Genomic DNA, 23,426 nt, shown 5'->3' on the forward strand with positions numbered 1-23,426 from the left:
TGCTGAAGTGGACTAGGGAATGATGAGAATGGTCATGAGATGACTTGCAGAAACGCTGAATTGTGGGCAGTGATAGTGCATAACTACATGAAGAATTGAAGACTGTCCCGTTTGAAGTGCTCTGTTGCTAGAAATTCCTAAGTTTTCAATCGGCTCTGTTCTGCTAGCAACAAGCAGCAGTGCTTTTCTTTCACACCAAATCAGCACCAGCTACCAGTACTTTTCTCTCACAGTAAAACAGCTCCAGCCACCACCCACAGCCAGCCGAACAGAGAAATGTGATAGAACCATGTTTGTATGAACAGAATGGAATATGCATGTTTAGTGTTTGGTTAAAGTGATGAAACTACAAGCGAGCATTATTTTTTCACCATTGGATTGAGATCCCAAGGCACTTGGTCATCTTGCCCAAACCTATTTCCGTAGGGTGTATGCCTGGTCTGTTGAATATATATTCAAAATTATATATTGATTTTTGGTTTCAGGTCCTCTTTTTCGATTTGAAGTGATGGTTCAGAAAAATAAATAATCTAATTTGTAGAAAAGAAGAATACATTAAGCCGAGAAAAGTAACCCTTCAGGGCATGACCTTTGTTTTGTTTTTATCATGCTTGCACCACATCAAAATTGGGGTGAGATCCTTTCCAAAAAAAAAGAGGGGGTGGGGGTGGGGGGGGGGGGGGTGCAATCGTCAGGATAAACTTCACAGTTATTAGCCCTTCGTTTGTCCAAGGCCAAGCAACGAGTTTTGCTGCGTGCGGACCAATAGTTTCAGGAAATTGAATTCTCTTCTAGTCATCCCATTGTTCTGCTCGTTCTTCTATGCTGGGAGTGAGGTTATGGGCACGCAGACCACAATGTTTGTCTTAGGTTACAGCTAATGAGCTACACAACAAATATTCATGCTGCCTGGAAAATATACTGCATTCCAGATTTTGAGTTTACAGTTGCTCGAATCCCATGATTATTGATGTTGTCCAGTGTACAAAACCTCAAATCAAAAACAAAGCTTTACTCTTTTAACTGGGAGAAACTTGCAAGCATATTCGACCTTGAATTCGCCAGCTCTACAATCAATTCAAGCGCTGCATCAAAATAAGGGTACAGTTAAATCAAAACATATATGAGACTGGATAAGCTTCTGTAATAAAAATCAAACCTGTTTCAAATGAAATTTGGGCTGTTCGCAGTTTTGGAGAAACCAATGCTCCAAAGACTGATAGTGCTTTTGATCTCGCTTTTCGTACCTAAAGTACAAAATGGCCACAATGGGAATAGATAAATGTGAAAGTACAGGAAGTATAGTACAGCTTCCTTATTCACTATCCCAAAATGCAGCTTTATGATACCTCAGCAGCTATGTATTTAGTCTACTGAAATACATAATTTCTGTAGTATTGAAGTCATACCAACGACATCTTGAATCAAGCATACCAGGGGTGAAGTTCACCACTCAAGCACAAAAAACTTTTAGTTTTGGCATTTCCCATTACTAGCGATGTATCTTTTTGTTGCCTCCAAGCAACGTTTCACTATCTGATATCATAGCCTCAAGTTTCAAGAAATAGAGTTTTAGAAAAAAAACTTACATGACTGCTAGTGTCAGCACCAGTAGATGAATCTGATGTGGTTGCATCCCTTTCATGGTTTCCATCTTCATGACAAGAGGTTGAGTCAAGCAAATAGATTTAATCAGCGCATTTGCTACTTAACAGGGAGTAGAAATATGTCACACTCTAATACCCGGGGTAGTAGCTGATCCTCGATGCCTCAACTTTGGCTCAGTACTAGCTTGCTCAGTGACATCATAGGTGGAGTTACATTCTTCTTGCAAAGACAACTTCGATAGGGCAAAGTGTGGTTTCGACTCTGAAATATGATTGAAGAATATTTTACTAATTATGATTTAACAACTGTAGCAAACAGCTTGCACTTTATGTATCAATGTGCCCTTCTAGCTTTCTTTGAAGTAAACTTCAATGAAACAAACCAGGAACCAGATTCAAGAGAAAAGAAAAGTATTTCTAAAATCTAGTAGTGGTTCTTCAATGCTGATAGATAGTAATTTACCTGATGGTTCCAGGCCAGAATGATCAACAACTTGCAGCTTAGTGGCAGCAGACTGTTCTTTATGATCAAACAGTGTACTTGAAACACGTGATGGGCCCATAGAATGGCGAGCACTTGCCATATCGAGCCACCCCTAGGAACAAAAATATTCATGTTTAATCAGTACTGAAACAGCAAGATGACTTGGTGCATATTGATCTACAAGCCAAAAAAGCTAAAAATATGAAGGAGCACCACACAGATAGTGCCCAATGAACATCGCATAGAAGGAACTAGCTTTTGAATATTGTCGATAAAGATGTATGATTTGGATCTGGATTTCTTGCAGGGCACTACAATTAAGTAGGGATGCAGATGATAGTGCAACATATACACAATGCGAGGTAACTGAAAAAAAGGATAGAGCACTACGAATTCACACCAATCACAGAGTAACCACAGCTGATGTTAAAATGGTCTTACCAAAACATCATGAAACTATTGCTACATGCTAGGATGAGAGACATGTTCTACTTAAGGATTTGGCAATATTCATAAAAACACTTCTTTCTCGTTGAACTGATCGATTAGTACTTCACTGGAGTCAATGTATTTCGCTTAATCAACGATGCACCATAGATCGTGCAAGGCTGGACCGGACAACAATAGTAGCTAGTGGAGTACCTGACGAAGAGCGGAGGAGAGGGAGTCCATGAGGACGAGGTAGCCGTCCACCGAGTCCATGAATTGCAGGATCTCCTCGTCGTCGTCGCCTCGCGGCCGCCCGTGCTCCCCCATAGTGCCGTCGATCTCTCCCGCGCTTTCCACCCCAGGGGGGGATTCCACGAGCCGCAGATCCTCCGTTGCCGCCGCCATCCAGTCCCTGGATCCCGACGCACCAGAACCTAAACCCCTCGCACTGGCGAATCTAGGATCTGATGTTAGGGTGGTCCAACAAGGCAAAAAAAAAAAAATTAAATACCACAATGGCTTAGTAAAATGTCTTACAAATATCTTCAAACTCATAATTGCTAAACCTTTCTCTTAATTTAATGAGAGCCCCATTGAGTCTCACCAGACGTAGCCTTTCTCTTGATTTAACCCCTTTCCAGTTTGTAGTTCACCACATTCAATTGCTTTCAAGATATTTTGAAGATTAATATTTCGAATCATGTCACGACGCTTACTAGAAACCCCAACTATTAATTTTACCATGATTAATTGGGCTACCAATCTAGAAGACTAGAACTCGCAGGGCAACTGTGCAGGCAGCAAGATGGAAGCTAATTACCTTGCAGTCGCAGATCGCAGGCCGCGGCACGCGCTCCGCCTCCAGCCTCCGTGCGGCAGTGCCCTCCGCAGGCGCGGAGACGCCGCCCAGTCCTGACGCCGGCACGCCGCCGGCCGCCGCCCGCACCCGCGTGCTCCCGGTCCTGGGCGATGTGCGGGCGCCACCAGCCGCTAGCACCTAGCAGTAGCAGCTCGTAGCAGTCCTGGCTCGTAGCAGCGCTGCCCGGAACCTGCTGCCCGGCCGCCGCTCGCTGGCCGCTGGCCGCCGGCCGCCCGCAGCCCGCCCCCAAGCAGTGGCGGAGCCAGGCGGCTGGGTATGCCGAACATAAAAAAATTGAAGCTAATACATAATATAATGGACAAGTAAGTTATTACAACCATAATAAATTTATAATAATAATCTATGCCAACCTTTTTGGTGCTGGTGCTGGGGCGCTGGCGCTGGTGTGGCGAGGCACCTGTGGTCTGCCACTGCTGGAGTGCCGATTTGGGGGACAGGCCGAGGGCCGAGGGCCAAGAGCCGAGGGCTGGAGGTGCACTCGAGCGAACGCGGAGCCGGGGGACGAGGGCTCAGGGCGAGCCGTAAGCATAGAGACAGAGAGAGCAATTCTTTTGCATTTTAGACTTTTTAGATGGGCTTTGTTGACTTGGGACCGTAAGTTGTATATGATACTCTTTCCTTCTCAAAATAAGTGTAGTTTTTGGCTTTTAAATTTTATTCCACAAAGAGTACAATTTTAGCTTGTTACGAGATCCGTCTAATTAAAGCAATACCAAGTACCAAGAAAATATTGAATAAAAAAACATATAGAGCCAATCAGATATTACTTTTCTAGTTTTAATGTGTATACATTCATTGAGAATCCAGAAAACAAAATAAATAACATGATTTTCAATCACAATTAGTAGAAGTAATTAGGGATAACAAAGTCATTTCTTCGAATGAGTAATGCGTCTGAAATTTTCTAAAACTACACTCCTTGTAGGATGAAAGAGGTAGTATACATCTATGTATATGTATTAGTATTTTCCCCAAATCCTAGGTATGGCTACGCATACAGGGCATACCCTGGCGCCGCCACTGCCCCAAGGCCTAACCCTACGCGAGTCGAGTCGTGACTCGTGAGCAGCTCGCGAGGCCGCGAGGGAGCGGTCAGTCAGGTAAACGGCAAAACGAGGCTGATTGATTTGGCTTGGGCGCCAGAGCGGTGGGAGATCCCTTAAATTTCCAATCCAACTATCATATTAATATCATATTAAGAGAATACGTACTAGATAAGAAAAAAAGCTCCAACAATTTTTTAAAATCTTTTTTTTGTTCCCAATAATTATTAAGACAGCCTAATAATTTACTCCAACTCTCCCTAAATAAAAGGGAGTTGTGGCTCTTCCAATAAAATTGTTGGATTGAAAGAAGGTTATTAGGTGACTGCAAAAATAAGTCCCCCAACGATCTTAAAATTTTTATTGGGACATTTGCCAAAGGCCTGCTATCGTAGTGGTAGCATCGCTGGAGGCACTCCCCAGAGGTCCTGGGTTCGATCCCCTCGGGGGCGAATTTCAGCTCTGGGATTAAAAAAACTCCCTCGCTTGTCCCACGTCCAAAGCACTGTGGAGCCCGGTCTAACTCATAAGGCGACGGGCCCCCGTGTACGGGTGGGGCAGGGGTTCGGGGGTTTTCTTGGCCTGCTATGAGAAGGTCATTCTACCTCTCAAACAATGCCGTGGGGGCGGTCTCACCCCCGCAAGTCAAGTTTTTTTTATTGAGATATTTTCAATATCAATTATTAAAAAAGAATAATTGGGAAACTGCTAGCAATGCTCTTCGGTGCATCTCCAATTCTACGTGGACATAGTTGGACCTAAGGCCTCCTGCAGTGGCCGCACCTTCATCTCAGGTGGCAACGGAGGAATCGAGGCAACGACTGCAGCTAGCGCACCTTCGAGGAGAGAGAGAGGAACCACACGCAATCTTTGCACCGGTTCCTCACGACTAAAAAAGAACAGGCTTCACTGGTGGTGGCGCTGGATTGCCAGGGACGAGCGAGATGTGAGAGAAAAGAGTGGGGGAAGGTGCGCTGTGGGGTGCGGCCACCGGAGAAGGAGTCAGTTTTGGAAAAACCTACATGGCCCCGTGTTTCCTGGGTGCACCGCATCCACGACTGGAGAAGACCTAAGAAGAGTTACCTATTTAACCCCTAGGTGGGACCATAGATGTGCTGAGTGTTGACGCTTTAGATGAAAAAAAGCAATTGGGCCGTTTCATAGGGTGGGCTGGGCCCGCCCAGCCCACCCTCTAGATCTGCCTATGCTCGTAGCTCGGGTTAAATTGTCGTTGGGTACCCGGTACCCTTATTTAAATCCGTACCCGTAGTATTTGGGTAGGGTCTGGATTACCCATCTCAATTTAGATATGAGTAGGGTATATATAGATAATACACATTTCACCCACATATATACCAGTTAGTTAGTTTTTCTTTTCTATTCTAATGTGTTCCGCAGCTCCACTCTTGACGTGGGACCCACGTGTAAGTGTAGCTACACTGCTTTGCACAGAGTAGCTGTCGGTTATATTAAGTCATCTCCAACAAATCAATTTCGATAAAATTTTATAGTGTGAACGCTGTTTCAATTTTATAGTGTGAATAGCTATACTGTTTCAATTTCCATACTCGTTGGATAATTATCCACTCATTTGAAGATGGATTAATTAGGAATGAATAATTTATGGGTATGGACGTGGATAACCCATTACCTCTCCAAAAATAATGTGACTCGGACCGGCGGTTGTTGTTGGTGGTGGGTGGTGGTAGGGAGTGGTGCTGGCTGACCCATAGTCATAGGATTTGAGGTCGAGAATACCGTTGCTCGATCCGGAAATACCGATCCCGTTCCGAAAATGCGGGATCGTTTTCGTTTTCGTCTTGTAAAAACCTCTTACAAGGACCTTATCTCGTTACTCGACTCCGTACCTGTAACATCCTTGAAATTCACTAACCAAAATCTCTCGCTAAAAATCATTTTCAAAACATATTACAAAATTTATCTCTTGAGCTCGACTCTCTTACCATTTAAGCTCCATCTTATATCCATCTAATTATTTTCTCCCTTCAATCTATCAATGCACCAATCCTCTTCCTCCTAATACAATCTCTCTTGCTATCTCTCCTTCCTGTCTATTCCCACGTTCAGACCTCAAGCAAAATACACTTGAGAGCCAGCAAGCCAAGCAGCACGCACACACACACACTAGCATCAGAGTAATGCACGATTCAGCATGCAAGCGCGTTCATGCAAACCATATTGCTGCTGGTGCCTCCTCGCTAATTAACGGCAATGCTGCAATGCACAAACGCCACCTCCCTTTGTCACCTCTCATCTCCAAGCTCTAGCAGCACACACGAACACCGCATGCAAGCTCACACGCCATGCCTCGCCATGCACCACGAACGCTGCCAACACGAGGCCCCTGTACGCCCACGGCGCAGCACGCTCGGCACTGTTCCACGCGCTCCATGCGCCCCGGATGCCCGCCGCGCCGCTCGCGCCTGCCCGAGCCGTCCCGTCACCCAGATGCCGCCTCGCCGCTCGCGCCGCCGCTCCGCGACGCCGAGCTCCTTTAATGGCCGCGAGATGCTCGCCGGCCGGTCACAGCGTGCGCCCCTCCCCGCACTGCTCGCTCAGCTCCCAAGCACAGCAAGCTGAGGCACGCCTAGCCGCACATCAAGCTGCTCCACGTCGAGACCGTCGACGCGCACCACCCGCCCCTGCACGCCGTCGCCCTCGACGCCCGCGTCGCTCCGCGACGCCCGCAAGCAGCCGGAGCTGCCCCCACGCCATTGAAGGCGCACTGCAGAGCTGCCCGTCGGCCACCACCGCGGGCCCCCTCCTCCACCGCCTCGTTTCGTCTATAAAAGGCGCCCCAGTCTGCTCTCCGCCACCATCGCAAGCCCTCCGAGCCTCCCAGCTGCGCTGCCCGACTTCCTCCTCGCTCAAATTTCTCCTCTGTTTCTTCCCCAAAAGCAGAGCACTCCCGTCGATCTACTCGCCTAGGCCATCTTGGTTGGATTTCTTTCAAGGTGAGCACCTCCACACCTTCCTCTACCTGCCCCAACTCGCGGCAGCCCTTCTCGCTGCCCAAGCAGAGCTCCCCACGAGCTCCGGGACTCCATAGCCATGGCTGCCGCGGCTGCCATAGCCAACCTCCATTTCCCATGCCCGGAGTCACCAAAATAGAACCCCCTCGCCTTCCTCTCTCTCCCCATGCCCTTGGCTCCGAGAACGGAGGCCGGGAACGCCGTTCCAGCCAAGAGCCGGCGACTGCCCACGGCGGCGCCGCCTGAGGATGACGTCGTCCTCCTACCCCCTTTCCCGTGGGCAAATAAAAGCTCATGGGCTTTACGGTTCCATACGTCACCACCGGCCCAGAAAAACAAAAAGGCCCAACCAACACAAGCCAAGTCCTGCGATGCTGCCATAAACCGTGCAGCTCTCTCCCAATTATGTTAATCCATTTTCAAAATTATTTAAGCACCCAATCTTATACCTATATTATCTTACTCAATTCAACTCCGTTTCACCCAATTCTTCCTAAATTCCTAAAAACTCATACAATAGCTGTTGTACCTATTTTCTAGGGCAGTCTTGATATTTTCAGAAATTCTAATCAAGCCCTATCACTCCCAAAAATAATTACAGATAGGTTCTTAGATTCTAGTTTAGCCCGTAAACACTCTTTTAACTTATCATTTCATGCGCCAAAAATCCTTCGATCGTCCTGAAACTTTACCACACCGTTTCCTATATTATTCCGACCATGCTATAAAAAATCTCCCAAAAATATTCCTTCTACCATCGTTTCCTAATTTATTCCTGATTCGAGCTCAACGATAAAATCTTTATTTCTTTATTTCTTTTTCTTTATTGTGTGTTTGAATATGTGGGTCATAGATCACGGTGTGAACGAGGGAGAACCCGTCGACGAGCAGTACCGCGAGCAAGTGTGCGAGGACCAGTACCGCGACCCCGAACCCGAAGGACAGTACCTCGATCAGGACTTCCCGGAAGACTTTGAGAACGGCAAGTTCAATCTCATCCTTTGATGCATGTTTCGTCCCAATTTTATAAACACAACCTATTGACCTGTTTTACAAAATTGCATATGTTTTGACTGCTGAAAACATGGTTAGATAGCCACCCCTTGATTTGCTATAACCATTCCTTGACCACCTAGATTAATGTCTGAATGTGATTTGTTTGGACGTTAATCGCTGCTAGAACGCTTAGGACCTTAAACACGGTACAACTTGTTTTATAAAAGGAAAATGTGTGAGTGTGTGGGAAGGAAAAATGTAGAATTTTCGAAAGATGAGTTTAGACAGGATGGATGGCATTTCTGTGTGAATTGCCGAATGGTGTGCTCGTACCTATGTGGTTGAGCAAGGTTGGGAGATATCCATTTCATCACAATTAAGGACCGAGTTGGTGTGTCATCTTGCCTAACTCCACTATCGTGCAAACCACTCGACCGTTATATGGGCAACGACTTAGCATAAAACCCACTAATTAGTCTAATAGCAATCAGGAGAGCTGAGAGCAACGGGTGATCAAGGAGAAGGTATAAGCTCTGTGTGACTTATGCCCCGGTTAAACCTCGAAGATAGGTCAATGGCCCCTTGGTGGATCCCGTGGTGGCTAGTCAGGTCTAGCTAAGGTGGGTAATAATTTTGTTGGGATCTGCACCGACACTAAGGTGATCGTGCTGTGGTACCCCGCTTGTGGGTAAAGTTGCACACCTCTGTAGAGTTAAAATCTATTCGAATAGCCGTGCCCACGGTACTGGACGAGTTACGGTTTGGTCACACAACTAGTGTTTCTTCTGGGAATGGTTGGGTTGGCGTGAGTTGTTTTGGGAAAAGTGTCCGGCAGCTGTGCCATGTGCTACGGTGGATGAGGAGTCCGGTAGCAATTTAAAACTTGGATCCTGTGTGGATCAACCCTACGTGTTACTCGGTACGAGAAAATTGCTTTGAAAATCCTTTTCTTTCAAATGAACCCATGCATAAAAATTAGCTTTCCGCAAATTAAACTCTAGCCTTATCTTTGATTTACTCTGTGTATTATATTCTGTTTATACCCCCCGTGGGTGTGGTTGGACTTGCTGAGTATGTTTGTACTCACCCCCCTCTTCTAATTTTTACAGAGGAAGATCCAGACTTCGTTCCCGAAGACGTTGAGTAGGGGTTCTGTTCTGCACCCAACCTTGCCTGTGGATAGGGTCACCCGCAGGAGCTCCGTATGGCGCAAGACTCTGATGACCTCTTCGTAGTTAATATCGTTGTTTGGGTTTTAGTGGTTATCCTCGCGATAGTGGTGCTTCATTGCCCATTACCGCACATGGTTGTACAGTGATGTACCATCTGATATAATAAATATATTATCAGCCTCCTAGGACTGATATTTGTATCACATTTAAATCTTCTCTTATGAGGAGACGCTTCGGTACCTCGACCCCATCGAGCCTGAATCTTTGTGACTATGGGCTGACCCCGAGCCGGGTGAACGGAAAGCAGGCTCAGGTCCCTGCCACAAGGGGGTGCAGAGGTGCAGGGTGGCGTAGCTGCACGCACGGAGACAGACTGGTTAACCGTACCTGCCACGAGGTAAACGCCTAATTATATGCAATTAACAAAGGGTTTATTCGCTATAAGGCTATTCGCACTGTCGCCAGGCAAATGGACCTGCAGTACGCATATAGTGTGTAAAATACACCGAGGGACTGGGAGACGCCCGCTAAACAAGCATAGCTCCCAGATTCCTCTATTCCCAGTGCAGGTACAGAGCTCCGCTATAGGGCTGATGTGGTGCCGGTCCGCCTCCTAACGCTGCTTGCCCCCTTCCTCCTTCGTGTCGCGCCCCGCCCCGCCCCGCCTCGACGTCCGCTGCTGTGCGCCATGGTGGCCCGCCTCGATGTGCACCGTCGTCGCCAGCCCCGTCTCGCTGTGCGCCGGGTTGCCAGCTCCTCCGCTGCTGGCCTGTTGACCTCTACCCCACCATGTTGGCGGCCCCAAAGTGGAGCTCCTGCGCCATCAAGGACCGGCACAGGGAGCTCAGCCATCGAGGAGTGGGACGGTGTGGGGGAGCTCGGCCATCGAGGAGAGGGACGGTGCGGGGAGGAGGCCTGCCACCAGGGAGGAGGAAAGCCGGCGCGTGGAGGGCCGCCGGGGAGGAGGAGGACCGGCATGAGATGGGGAGGAGGCCCGCCGTCGGGATGGAGTAAGGACCGCCACGGGCCGAGAGAAAAAGGTAGGGGGGAGAGGGGTTGAGCCGGGTGGGTCCCACTCGTCAGCCGCTATAGATGGATTGGTAGAGTAGATCTGAATAAAGTATGTTGATGACTAGGATATAGAGTACGAGATATAGAGTATGATGAGTGCGAAAGAAATGAGTATAGAAGAAAGAATCTTAATGATTAGGACTGAATATTCCTTTTAGATGATAGAATTAGAATATGATGAATGCGGATAGTCTAATAATGCTCGTCTCTCTATGCTAAGCACCCACAATGAGAATCAGAGTTTGCGCAAACGACCCTCATCTGCGGACATTGTGATTGATTGCCTGGCTTATGGTTATGGGCCGTTTGGAAGGGAGCCAATTTTTTTTAGCTCCACCGCCTCCGCCTAGCGTCCAGCAAAAGTGCAAAACAGGCTCCGGCTTTTCCAGTGCGCCGCGCAGAAGCTTCACCAGAACGGGCGTTTGGTGCGGCTCCGCCCAGCCGGAGCTAACACCAAATGGACCCTTAGTCTAAGCTTGGCTAGTTTTGGCCCGGCTGTAGCTCAAGTTGTCATTGGGTACCCACTACCCTTATCCAAATTCATACCCGTTATATTTGGGTAGGATATGAGTTATTCATCTCAACTTGGATATAGGTAGAGTATATATGGATAATACCCGTTTTACCCACGTACCCATTAGTTAGTTCTTTTCTATTCTCTTATATATCCTCTTATGTTCCGTAGCTTCACTCTTGACATGGGCCCACGTGTATATGTAGCTATACTGTTTTGCACAGAGTAGCTGTCGGTTATATTGAGTCGTCTCCAACAAATTTCAGTCAATTTTGATAAAATTTTATAATGTGAACGCGATGTTTTATTTTTAGAGTCCAGCACTTGACGTAGGGCCCACATATAGGTCTAGCCACACTGCTTTGCACATAGTAGCTGCAGATCATACTGAGTCATCTTCGATAAATTTCAGTCAATTTCGATAAAATTTTATACTGTGAACGCGAGATTTTATTTTTAAGATCCGGCTCTTGATGTGAGATCCATTACAATCAACATGCTTATTGTCTACCCATTGGATTATCCATTTCCATTGGACAATTATCTACTCTTTTAATTATGGATTAATTAGGGATGGATAAGTTGTGGGTGTGGGTGTGGGTAACCCACTCCCTCCCCAACGGCAACGTGAGCTGTAGCAGCACTTGACGCTTGTGTTTGGTTACTGTCTTAGGATTAGCCTGGCTTGCGACTTGCGAAGCTAGTGTTTGGTTGATTGGCTTGCGTTGTTTAGTCACCTCTTCTTCTACATGGTGAGTTTACCATGCCATACATGACCATATCCCGATATCCGAGTGCTGCTGCTGCGTCCTCCTCGCCACTACATCGAAGGCCTTGAGTGCTGCATCATCATTAGTTCTTTTCGCAGCCCCGGCGGCATGGTGGGACATTCTCTCGAGCGTCTTGATGGCATCTGCCCCCACAGAGCCAGCAATTGATCGCCTCTTCCCTCTGCTCTTCTTTGTTCACCTGATCCTGCCCCAAAAATTCCCAAGCATCAGCACCTTCCTTCTGCTCCGATTGATACCTCCCTGTTCTCTCCAGACTCCAAAGAGGTGGGGCTCTTCTTACTGCAGTGGCGCAGGCTTGGATTTCGACCGGACTGGTGCCGACGCTTTGTGCGAGGGAGGTACGCACACTGGTGGTGATGGCAAGGCACTACTGGAGCCATCAAAGGCTTGTCCAAGCCTGGCCAAGCTAGCACGGCTGATTTTCACGTGCTAGCTAAGCCTGGCTAACTCAGGTACGACTCAGGCAACCAATACAGAAGCTGCACTACATAAGCCTGGCCAGATCCTAAGCCACCCAACTAAACACAATATGTACTTGTGGCGTATATGTTCTTCGCTCTGGAAAATTCTGATCCAAGCGGTCACACGGCAACATAACACAGTGTGAGCTGCGCATTTGTCAATTCATACATCTCTCAACAGAACGCATGTTCCCCGAGTCTACAAAGCATATCTTAACAAATAGATTTACATGGGGCCTATCTATGTAAGAAATATATATCGGCATATCTATGTAACTGGAGGCCACAGAAATCTGAAATGTTGCTATACACGAGTTTCATCTTTTGGTAGGTATCCAAGTTGCTTGAGGCACCACAGAGCCCCCTGGGCGGCATGCTCCTGCGCTGCTTTTTTCTGTTGTTTAGGATCGCTGAAGCACTCCAAGAGAGTCGCTGAAGGTCCCATGATCTGAACAAGGACCTTGCAAGTGAACCTGCAAGCGTCATTTCACATGTAAACAACAGTATGTAAGGATGTATCATGGGTCGACTTGGTTTGACATCATTTCCCATATGTAGAATGATGTGCGGTCACAAGGGATGAAATGTGAATGCCGCAAGCAATATAGCTCAAAACTACGCCTGCCTCCCATTCTAAAATGTTGATCGTTTTAACTTTATCCTAGGTAAACTTCTCTAACTTTGACCAGGTTTACAGGTACCTAGTAACTACCACTCCGTGGCGCTTTAAGTTGTATGCAGGTGTACAAGTGGCTTCGTATGCAGACAAACCTTTTAATGATACTGTAGAATAATAGAATTGGTGTAATGGATGATTGATATTGCATTGAGGCCTAAGCCAGTATATATTGGGGTACATGACTTGGAGGGCAAGCCTCCTACGGTATAGTAGAGTCCGGATACAATCCTAACCTACCTCTTGTAGAGATATCCCAAATATACTCTAATAGATACTAGAACAAATACAACATTCCAGTTTCAAGGACATAATTCTGATTGTAAAGGATACAAGTTAATAAATTCTCGCTCAACGATAGTCAGCAAGTTATAGATGAGCTTACTTTCGAAGGTGGCTTGGTCCTTCATCTTTGCATAACTCAAATTCGGGAGGTTTCCAATAGTTTGCAGCACATAGTTCATAAAGGAATGACCTTGCTGTTTTGTGTACCATATCACCTGCCAATGCCAATGTGCTTAATAGTATAGAGAAATTATCTCTAAAATTAATCAAAACAAAAATATGGTCGCGTGACTTGCTTATCATGTGGTGAAGACAAAATTTTTGATAGTTTTCACCAAAAATGTTTTTAAAATATAGTGTACACTTTGTGTGTAGGTGTGTATATTAGTCATGTCCCATGCAATAGATTGATTGAAGTGTACACTATGGATCTGTAGTTCTGTACAAAATATAAAATTTCCCTTTTTCCATGAACAATTTTGTTGTACCATTTTTCATATACTAAATTGTATTGCAAATACTTGCGGAGCTTGGCAAGCACTACAAACATCTAATTTCATAAGGATATAAAATATCAATAGACGATTGTTGCTGACCAACTGGTGCAGTAAATTTACAGATGTGAATAATTTAAGAGTGCTTTATAATTAGGTACGTGAAATTTGTAGCTGATACCTTGTGTGGTCGACTCTGTAGGAGAGAATAATGGCTTGTATTCCTCCAAACCCTAGAAGAGTGGGATATATAGTTCTTATACATGGGCCTCTAACACCCCCCACAGTCTGAACTACCGGCACAGCAGTGTTCAAGATTGGACAACAAGAAAGCCAACACCCCCCCAGTCGGAACTACCGTCGCAGCGGTGTTCAAGACTGTACAAGAAGAAAGTACAAATGGCAAATACCCCCCGCAGCCACAACTAGCCACCTGCTACATTGAGGCTGGAGCGAAACTCCGAGAAGGTCGAGGAGGGTAGTCCTTTGGTAAAGATGTCGGCAAACTGGGAGGTGGTCGGGACATGGAGTACCCGAACATCGCCGACGGCGACCCTGTCGCGCAGGAAGTGCAAGTCGATCTCCACATGCTTCGTCCGCTGATGCTGGACGGGGTTAGTGGAGAGATACACGGCGTTGACGTTGTCGCAGTAGACGAGCGTGCTCTTGGCGAGCGGGCTGTGGAGCTCCGCCAAGAGCTGTCGTAGCCAGAACGTCTCCGCCACGCCGTTAGCGACAGCACGGTACTCCGACTCGGCACTGGAGCGGGAGACAACCGGCTGTCGCTTGGACGACCAGGAGACCAGGTTGCCGCCCAGGAAGACGGCGTAGCCGGAAGTGGAGCGGCGAGAGTCCGGATAGCTAGCCCAATCAGCGTCGGTGTAGACAACCAGCTCAGCAGAGGACGAGCGGTGATGAACCAGGCCGAGGTCCACAGTGCCACGGACGTAGCGGAAGAGACTTCAGCGTAGCAAGGTGTGACTCCCGGGGATCATGCATATGAAACAGACCTGCTGAACAGCGTAGGTTAGGTCCGGTCTGGTGAAGGGGAGGTACTGCAAGGCACCGGCCAGACTCCGGTAGGCAGTAGGATCAGCCACAGGATCACCCAGATCAGCAGAGAGCTTTGACTGAGTGTCGACAGGAGTGGAGCAGGGCTTGCAATCAGTCATCTCAGCCCGCTCCAGAATATCGAGTGCGTACTGCCGCTGGTGAAGGAGAAGGCCAGACGTGCGAGGCTCAACAATGACGCCCAAGAAGTGGTGGAGCTGACCAAAATCCTTAATAGCAAACTCCTGCTGCAGAGAGGAGATGACACGCTGAAGCAACTGCTGACTGGAGGCTGTGAGCACAATATCATCGACATAGAGCAGCAGATAGGCAGTCTCATCCCCTCGGCGGTAGATGAAGAGAGACGTGTCAGACTTTTCGGTGAACCCCAATGTCAGCAAGAACGTGGCGAACCGAGAATACCAAGCCCGAGGAGCCTGCTTCAGACCATAGAGAGACTTGTTGAGCCGACAGACCATGTCTGGACGACTGGAGTTCACAAATCCCGCAGGTTGAGAGCAGTGGACTGTCTCCGACAGAGTGCCATGAAGAACTGCATTCACATCCAGCTGGTGCACAAGCCAAGAGCGAGCGAGTGCAAGCGAGAGGACCGTGCGCACAGTAGTAGGTTTCACCACTGGACTGAAGGTCTCATCATAGTCCACACCAGGCCGCTGGGTTAACCCCCGAAAAACCCAGCGAGCCTTGTAGCACTCCAGTGTACCATCCGCCCGACGCTTATGCGTCCAGATCCACTTGCCAGTGACCACATTGCAACCAGACGGACGCGGCACGAGGTCCCACGTCTGGTTGGCAAGAAGAGCCGTGTACTCCTCTTCCACCGCGCGACGCCAGTGAGGATCCGCCAAGGCGTCGCGGACAGAGGAGGGTACCGGAGAGACCCGCGGCTCTCCCTCGGGGGCGGAGAGAGTCGCGGCCTGAGACGCCATCCGCCGAGTCACCATGGGATGGATATGCCGAGGATCCTGATGCATGACTGGCGAGTGGTACACCGCCGGCGCGACTCGAGAGCGAGTCGGCGGAGGCGGCGGTGGTGGCGGCCCCGGTGTAGAAGGCGGCGGCGACGACTCCGGTGTGGGCGCCGCAGGAGCCCCCGGAGCCGGAGGCGGCGCCGGTGCCGGCGCTGAACGACGCCGGTACACTTGCACCGGCTAAGCGTACCGCGACGGCACCGGTGTCGGCGCCGAACGACGCCGGTACAACTGCACCGGCTGAGCGTACCGCACAGGTGTAGGGGGAGGCACCGGGGCCACGCGTGACGCAGCAGGAAACACCGGGTCCGCGCACGTCACGACCGGAGGTCCGAGGAGGTCCGAGGGCCGCGCGTGGCGCGACCGCGGGCACCGGGGCCGCTCTCGGTGCAGCAGGGATCACCGAAAGCGGTGCCGGTGAACCGGGAAAACCTGTAGGGAAAGGACGGACAGTTAAAGGTGGCTAAACCACCAGGTCAGTCGAAAACAGGGAATCCAACTTGGGGTCAGGAGAAGGTGTGGATGAGGTGGAGTAGGGTCCGACTCGTCAAAGATGACGTGTCGGGAGATCAGGACGTGGCGAGAGGTGAGGTCAAAGCATCGATACCCCTTGTGGTCAGGGGAGTAACCAAGAAACACACGAGTCGAGCGGGGCGCCAGCTTGTGAGAAGCAGTGGCGGAGATGTTAGGGTAACATGCACACCCGAAGACCCGAAGGTGGTCGTAGCGAGGAGGGGTACCGAAAAGAGCGTGGTGTGGAGTGGGAGCAGGAGAAGCAGTGGACGGAAGGCAGTTAAGCAAGTAGGTGGCGGTGTGGAGGCTTTCAACCCAGAAGCGCGGAGGCAGAGAGGCCAGGATCAGAAGGGTGCGCACGACGTCGTTCGTCGTGCGAATCATCCACTCAGCCTTGCCGTTCTGGAGAGGTATACAGACAAGACATACGCAGCTGAACACCTCGAGAGAGGAAGAAGAAACGGGAGGTGGAGTTATCGAACTCACGCCCGTTGTCACACTGGACGGCCTTAATGGTGAGGCTGAACTGAGTGGACACCTATGCAAAGAAGTGGAGGAGGGTGGAGAAGGTCTCAGACTTGGCGCGCAAAGGAAAAGTCCAAGAGTAAAAGAAAAATCATCAACCACCACCAGATAGTATTTATAACCAGACATGCTGAGTACATGAGATGTCCAAAGGTCACAGTAAACAAGATCAAAGGCATGCGCAGCATGCGAAGAAGAAGAAAAAGGAAGTCTGATATGACGACCTAACTGGCACGCATGACAGAGGTGCTCAGCAGGAGCCCTAGTACATAGAACATCGGTACTACGACTGAGCTGAGCCAAAACGTCGCGGCCAGGGTGACCAAGCCGGCGGTGCCAGGTGGTGAAAGGCGGCGTCACGGCAAAAGCAGCAGACGAAGAAGTCGAAGGCGGAGCAGCGGAAGCAGGAAGACGAAGGGTGTAAAGGGGCCCCGGGCTGTCATATCGGAGGAGCGGACGCCGGGAAGCCGAATCCTTCATAGTAAGACCAGAAGAGTCAAATACGATGGAACAATTCGATGGAATAGGACTTGTCAGCAGGAAACTGGCGAATGAAAAAAAGGTTGTGAACCATCTGAGGAGCAACAAGAACATTAGGAAAACGAAAAAAGCCAGGAGCAGAACCCACGGCGGTGACAGAAAGTCAAGACCCATCACTAACCATGATGGAAGAAGGACAAGAAGGGTGTGGGGGTCGGACAGAAGAGAGAATACCGGCATCAGAGGTGGTGTGGAAGGAGGCACCCGAGTCGGCGATCCACTCGGTGGTGACCGGCAGCGCCAGCCCCATGGTGCTGAAGGACTGCACCAGTGCGGCCTGGTCCCACCCCCCAGGCCAGGTCGGCTGCTGGCTGGGCTGAGCGCGCGGGGTCCAGGACGGCGCGAACAGGGGGGCAGCACCGGTGAACATGGCCGCCGGCTGGAGCTGAGAACGAGCCCCCCTGGAACGGCCACATCGAGATGCGCCCTGACCATGGGTTGCTGAAGGATGGCTAGGGCGTACCTCCAGGGGCAGGAGCGGGAGCGGAAGCCGGAGTCGGCGCGCCCCGACGGCCCCCACCGGTACTGGTACCCCAGAAACAGGGCCACCAGTACCACCCCCCCCCCCCCCCCCCCGCCCGGTCTGCCCGGTGGAAGCAGCACCAAGGAGGGAGGTGGCAGGAGCGGCGGAGGAAGCCGGTGGAGCAGCAACGAGCGCGGTGAGGGTGGACGAGGACGATCCGGGCGTGAGACCCCTGGTGATCTCGAGGGCGAGGTCGTCCCGGACCTGCAGGAAGGAGGGGAAGGGCCTCTCACGGGTGATCCATATCTTCAAGTGGTCATTGGTGCTGCTCAAGCCCCATAGGACATTGAGCACCAAAACCCGATCGGACACCGGACACCCGAGGTCGTGAAGAGCATCAGCCATGCCCTTCATGCTCCAGCAGAACTCACCAACAGAGAGGTCCCCCGCTCGAAGGTGCGGAAGGTGGTGTCGAGCTGGAGGGCGCGGAACTCGGCGTTGCCGAGGAACTGCCCCTCGAGCGCCAGCCAGGCCGGCGTAGCGGCTGAGAGCGAGGACCTGGTCCCGCCAGCGTCTGTAGGAGGAGGTGGGGTCGAGGAGGACGGTGACCAGGGTCCGTAGGTGGAGCTGGGCGACCATGGGGTCAGTCGGGTCGTGCCGGGGTCCAGATCCAGGGGGCGGGGCCTGGTGGGAGGAAGAGGCGCCGTGCTCGGGGACGACGGGCTGCAGGCCGGAGAAGACACGGAGGTAGTGCTCCGCCTCGGCGACCCGGAGGGCGAGAGCATCGGCCGTGGCGCGCTCGCGCTCCCAAGCGAGGGCAGCCACGTGGACCCGCTCCAGGGCCGCCGAAGCCTCCGACTTGGCGGCGAGGAGGGCCGCGGCGAGAGCGGCGTCGGCCTGCTGGCCACGGAGGGCGGCGGCGGCGAACGACGCATCCATGGGAGGCATCCCGAGTCCGGTCCACACGGGCGCGGGCGCAACCGGCGCGGTGGGGCCGTCAGGGAGAGCGGCGTCGACAGGGAGGGGCTGTTTGCCCGCTGCGACGGCGGCACGGTGGGCGGCGGCGGCGGAGGGCGCCTGCAGCGCTGGTGCCAGGGGGCCTGCGCCCCCTACACCCCCCGCGCCCCAGCAGGGGCGGCAGCTGGGTCAAGGGCAGCGGCTGGGTCAGGGAGGCGGGGCCAGGCGGCCGGGCCCGAGGCCCCCGCGCCCCCTGCGGCCCCCGCGCCTGCGGCGGTGGCAGGGCCGGGCAGGGACGCCGTGGCGGCGGCATCCGGGACGGGATCGAGGACCACCATCGCGGCAGAGGCGGCGGCAGCCGGTGTAGCAGGCCTGGGCGCGGCAGTGGAAGCGGCTGCAGGCGACCACGCGCCCAGAGCAGGGGCGGCGGCTACAGAGGAGGAAGGGGAGGGAAGGGAAGGAGAAGAGGGGAGGGGGCGCCGGCGGCCAACGGCCGGCCATGGCGCCGGTGGCGGCCGGGATGGGAGGGAGGAGAGGAGAGAGACCTAGGCTAATGATACCATGTAGGAGAGAATAATGACTTGTATTCCTCCAAACCCTAGAAGGATGGGATATATAGTTCCTATACATGGATCTCTAGATGGGCCTCTATACATGGGCTCAATATACACCAACAGACTCAAAATTCTAGATGGCAAGCATATTACAAGGGAAGAAATAGATTTGAAGTTTAGAAATCAGCATACCGTGATACTCCTTTTTATTTATTTTATCAGCTGCCCCTCTAAGTAGACAACCATTCTGTGTAACCACATTGGACTTATTCATCCTTCCATCATTAGTATCATTCTTGTCAACCGTGTTATCTCCTGTACTCTGAATGGAGGTTTCATACCTCCCAATGGAAGATGCTTCATTATTTTGGACAAAGATGTTTTCCTCTATTTCTCCATTCTCCTGTAGATTCTTAGTTTCTATAGATATGTCATCTTCAACTTTGATTGGTTCTTCATCATAGCCTATTAGTTCTGGTTCTTTTTTTGTGGCAACACGCAGAATTTCCTCCAGTGATTTGCTTTTATGCTTGTATCCATAATTCTGCATAAAACTGCTTTCATTATTGCCACCACTAAGTTGGCTTTGGCATGCCTTCTAAGTAATAAAATAAAGCAAAACTATAGAAAATGATGGTGCAAGAGAAACATGCAATTTCTGTTTCACAGCATATTGCCAAAACAAATATACCTTCAGTTTAGAAAGTGCGTCTTGTGCAGCCAACTTTCTAGCATCTTTCGAATTCCGGTTTGCTGCTGTACAACTAATCATTTTGCCATTTATGTTAACTTCTACTTTGACATGGAACTCTCCATCAGCCTTTGTAGGTTTGGGAAGGCCTAACTCAAAACGATTACACTGACAAAGTTCACGGAGTTCTCTCATAGGATTAATGTGCATGTCACAGAAGCTCAATATAGGCTTTAGAAGCATTAGCATTAGCTTCCAAACATGGTTCAGGTTGAAGCCAGAATCTAAAAGGACTGCACCAACACAAGATTCAACAATATCACCAAGAACCTGCATGGTAACAACAAAAGAAAACAAGCTTTGAGGACAAACAAAATATCTTGTTCTCACCTATAAATTATATTCAGTTGCTAAGGTTGGAGCTGGACAAAAGAGTTGAATATATACAATTCTACAAGGATTCCAATTATATGCAATTGATACACCTCTGTTTATCTTATAATAGCTATTCCTCTGAATCCTACTCTCTAATCTTGTATTGAATAATTTAAGAAGCACTATCCTTTGGCAGTAATCATTTATTGCTTTTCTTTCAACTCGAGGCAAAGAAAAAGGGTAATGAAAGAAGTGTAAAGAAATACATACTTTGGAGAAAGGGATCATCCACAAATTATATAGAAAGATAACTAGAGTTTTGCATCAAAAAAAATCAAGAAAAACGTTTACCTTTGGACATGCTGGTTCTTCTGAAAAGTCTTTCTCTGAATTGGAAAGATTAACATAATTCTCAAATTTATTTACCGCTGTCATAAGATATTTAGAATCCTTTATAAGATACTTATGCATAGATTTCTTAATTGCTACAAGAGCAAATGAATTATTATTGACAGCTAATGATTTCAGATCTGTGATATGGCCAGGCTTGAGATCTGGGTAAGCTGAGTAGAGGTATGAGGTCATCAAATATTCCAAAACAGCATCTCCAAGGAACTCCATCCTCTGATTAGAAATGTAATGAATAAGTTCAAGTGAGTGGATTCTTCACTATCAGAATTTTTCGTTGACAATGAGACAAAAGGAAAAAGGAAGGTCAGACCTGGTAGCATCCTCCAGAATGCTTATTGAATGAAGGGTGTACAAATGCTTGGATAAGCAGACCCTTGTGCTTGAATTTGTAACCTATCAATTCTTCAAGCTCAGAAACGTTGATGTAATTCATGAGAGACAAATTGGCAGAGCTTGCATCTAATACTCTATAGAGAGCTGAATCTTTAAAGTTAACTTTTATTCCTATCCAATGTAGAAATGCAAATGCAGCTTCGAATCCACTCTCGACAATAAATGCTCCAAGAAGTGATTCAACAACATCTGCAATTGTCTTCCTATGCAACCAATGATGTGACTTTGTACACCTCAAGTTACAGTTTTCTTGTTTATCGGGGTCGATATTCTTCGGGTGTAAACTCGCTTCTGTTTCAGGATTGCAAACAACTTTACATGGCCTCCCCAGTGCAAAGAACTGAGTAGGTTCAAACTGTTGATCCCGTATGTATACCTAAAGTTTACAATAAGATGCTTTAGATTTTGTGTAACACAGCGCAGAATATCATGGCATAACTTTATAGTAAGCTTAAATTACTGTCACCTATGGTGGATGTAAAAAACACGTACACAAAAGAGAGGGCCGGTGATTTCCTACTTAAATATTTGAAGACAGGTAACTATAATGTTAACAAGAAACCATGATAGAATAGATCAGAAACAGAAACAAACATGTTCAACAGCATTAGCAGGTTCTACCTCCTGTTATAAATATATGATGTTTAAGTCAAGCTAATTATCTAAAAAAGAACTGATTAGATTGTCTTAAACCTTATATATTGAAAAACAGAGGGACTAACTAAGAAAAAACCAACAGTACTGTAGCTCGTCTGGTGCTGTAGCATCGGAGCACTTTTCATCGCGGGGCACTGTAGCTCCGGACCGATGATCCCATACTGGGAACGGAGAAAGGGACAGACCAGCTTAAATAGCTAGTTAATTCCGGATCGATCCTTTTTGCGCGAAGCGAGGACGAAAGCGCAAGAGGATTAATTAGTAGGTGTGGTTTACTCAATTTGTAGAGTAGATCTTAGCCGTTATCCCGGGCCGGGTCGTTACAATAATGCACATCAAAGCTTAGTCGCACAAGGGCTGAGCAATCAAGGATGGATCTCCAATATAAGGGGGCTTTGATGGTACAAGCAATTGTTGAGTGTCTCCATATTTGGGATTTGATGATGGATGATATCACTCTTCAACAAAGTACAGGATCAGCATGTTTGGAAGCTCACTGAATCTGAGATCTAATCCTAAGTCGGCCAATAATTCTTTCTTCATTGGTACTATCAGGTTTACCCCTTGGAACGGGTTTGGGAATAGTGGGCACCACTGCGTAAGTTTTTCATGTATTGGCTATTATCAACTGATGCAGGATAGCTGATAGATTAGCTAAACACCCACTGATCTCTGTGTGATCAGGCTGCTGGATCAATGCAGCACCTCCTCATTTCTTGTGTGATCTCCAGGTAAGTCTGGTTCAGTATTCTCCAATAGGATGGCTTGCACATGGTGGCGCCATAGGTTGACACAATCAAGCTTTCGCCTTTGTTGAGCTAAGCACTTAAACAGGTCGGCAAGCAACTTAAAAAGCGATTTAGTTCCTTGAATTCTCTTTTGTTTGGTTGGCAATTCGAAATCGTTGCTGGACAGCGGACAGGCTGCAGAAAAGAGGCCTCCCTCATCCGGAGCGCTGTCCTCTTTGTGACCAAAATGGTGAGAATATATATTCAACACATCCTTACATCTTGTGTATTTGCACGACAATTTTGGTTTGCTGTCCTTCAGTCCTTGAACCTAACCCACTTGACACCCAGCAGCAGCAGTGTCTCCTTTGCTGATTGGTGGAGACGATCTTGGAAGAAACTACAGAAGCAACATAGGAAGGGGTTCAACTCCCTTTGTATTCTCGGAGCTTGGATCCTATGGAAACATAGGAATGCTTGTGTTTTTGATGGGATGTCTCCAAATCTGCAGCAGGCTCTCCAGGCTTTCAAGGATGAATCACTCATATGGAGGTTCTCTGGGGCCAAGGGCCTTGCTGCCTTGGACCCAGGAAGGATGGTAAAGCAAGTGTAGGCTGATAAGTGAGTTGTGGTCAGGTCCTAGTGTCATCCTTTTATGTAATAGCTCTAAGATGTTTCTGC

General features: G+C 49.0%; 2 protein-coding genes across 9 annotated transcripts in view; both read right to left on the minus strand.

Moving 5' to 3' along the window:
* Window positions 1-886: 886 nt before the first annotated feature.
* On the minus strand, window positions 887-3,661 carry LOC120642544 (coiled-coil domain-containing protein 115-like). 3 transcript variants are annotated; one of them, XM_039919119.1, is made up of 7 exons: window positions 3,341-3,661; window positions 2,734-2,984; window positions 2,071-2,203; window positions 1,744-1,869; window positions 1,590-1,654; window positions 1,160-1,247; window positions 887-1,085 (listed from the first exon to the last, which is right to left on the minus strand). In XM_039919119.1, exons 2-7 carry the CDS (start codon window positions 2,923-2,925, stop codon window positions 1,012-1,014), a joined length of 678 nt encoding a protein of 225 aa, XP_039775053.1. In that variant the 5' UTR covers window positions 2,926-2,984; window positions 3,341-3,661; the 3' UTR covers window positions 887-1,011. The 3 variants fall into 3 exon arrangements, with proteins under 3 accessions (XP_039775053.1, XP_039775055.1, XP_039775054.1); XM_039919121.1 differs by having other exon boundaries at window positions 2,734-2,954; window positions 3,341-3,621; XM_039919120.1 differs by having other exon boundaries at window positions 2,734-2,977; window positions 3,341-3,621.
* An 8,857-nt stretch (window positions 3,662-12,518) lies between these two features.
* The window catches only part of LOC120642360 (endoribonuclease Dicer homolog 4), a 29,960-nt gene continuing 19,052 nt past the window's right edge, over window positions 12,519-23,426 (minus strand). For 5 of the 6 annotated variants that reach the window (XM_039918834.1, XM_039918831.1, XM_039918833.1 and 2 more), the window contains 6 exons: window positions 21,278-21,736; window positions 20,908-21,180; window positions 20,182-20,511; window positions 19,683-20,034; window positions 13,503-13,617; window positions 12,519-12,914 (listed from right to left, as the gene is read on the minus strand). In XM_039918834.1, coding sequence (XP_039774768.1) covers window positions 12,746-12,914; window positions 13,503-13,617; window positions 19,683-20,034; window positions 20,182-20,511; window positions 20,908-21,180; window positions 21,278-21,736 — 1,698 coding nt within the window. In that variant the 3' untranslated portion in view covers window positions 12,519-12,745. The remainder of the gene's footprint in view (window positions 12,915-13,502; window positions 13,618-19,682; window positions 20,035-20,181; window positions 20,512-20,907; window positions 21,181-21,277; window positions 21,737-23,426) is intronic. The other variant, XM_039918832.1, reaches the window with a different exon arrangement.

The sequence above is a fragment of the Panicum virgatum genome, chromosome 7K (genome assembly GCF_016808335.1).
Source record: "Panicum virgatum strain AP13 chromosome 7K, P.virgatum_v5, whole genome shotgun sequence".
Classification (NCBI taxonomy): Eukaryota; Viridiplantae; Streptophyta; class Magnoliopsida; order Poales; family Poaceae; genus Panicum; species Panicum virgatum.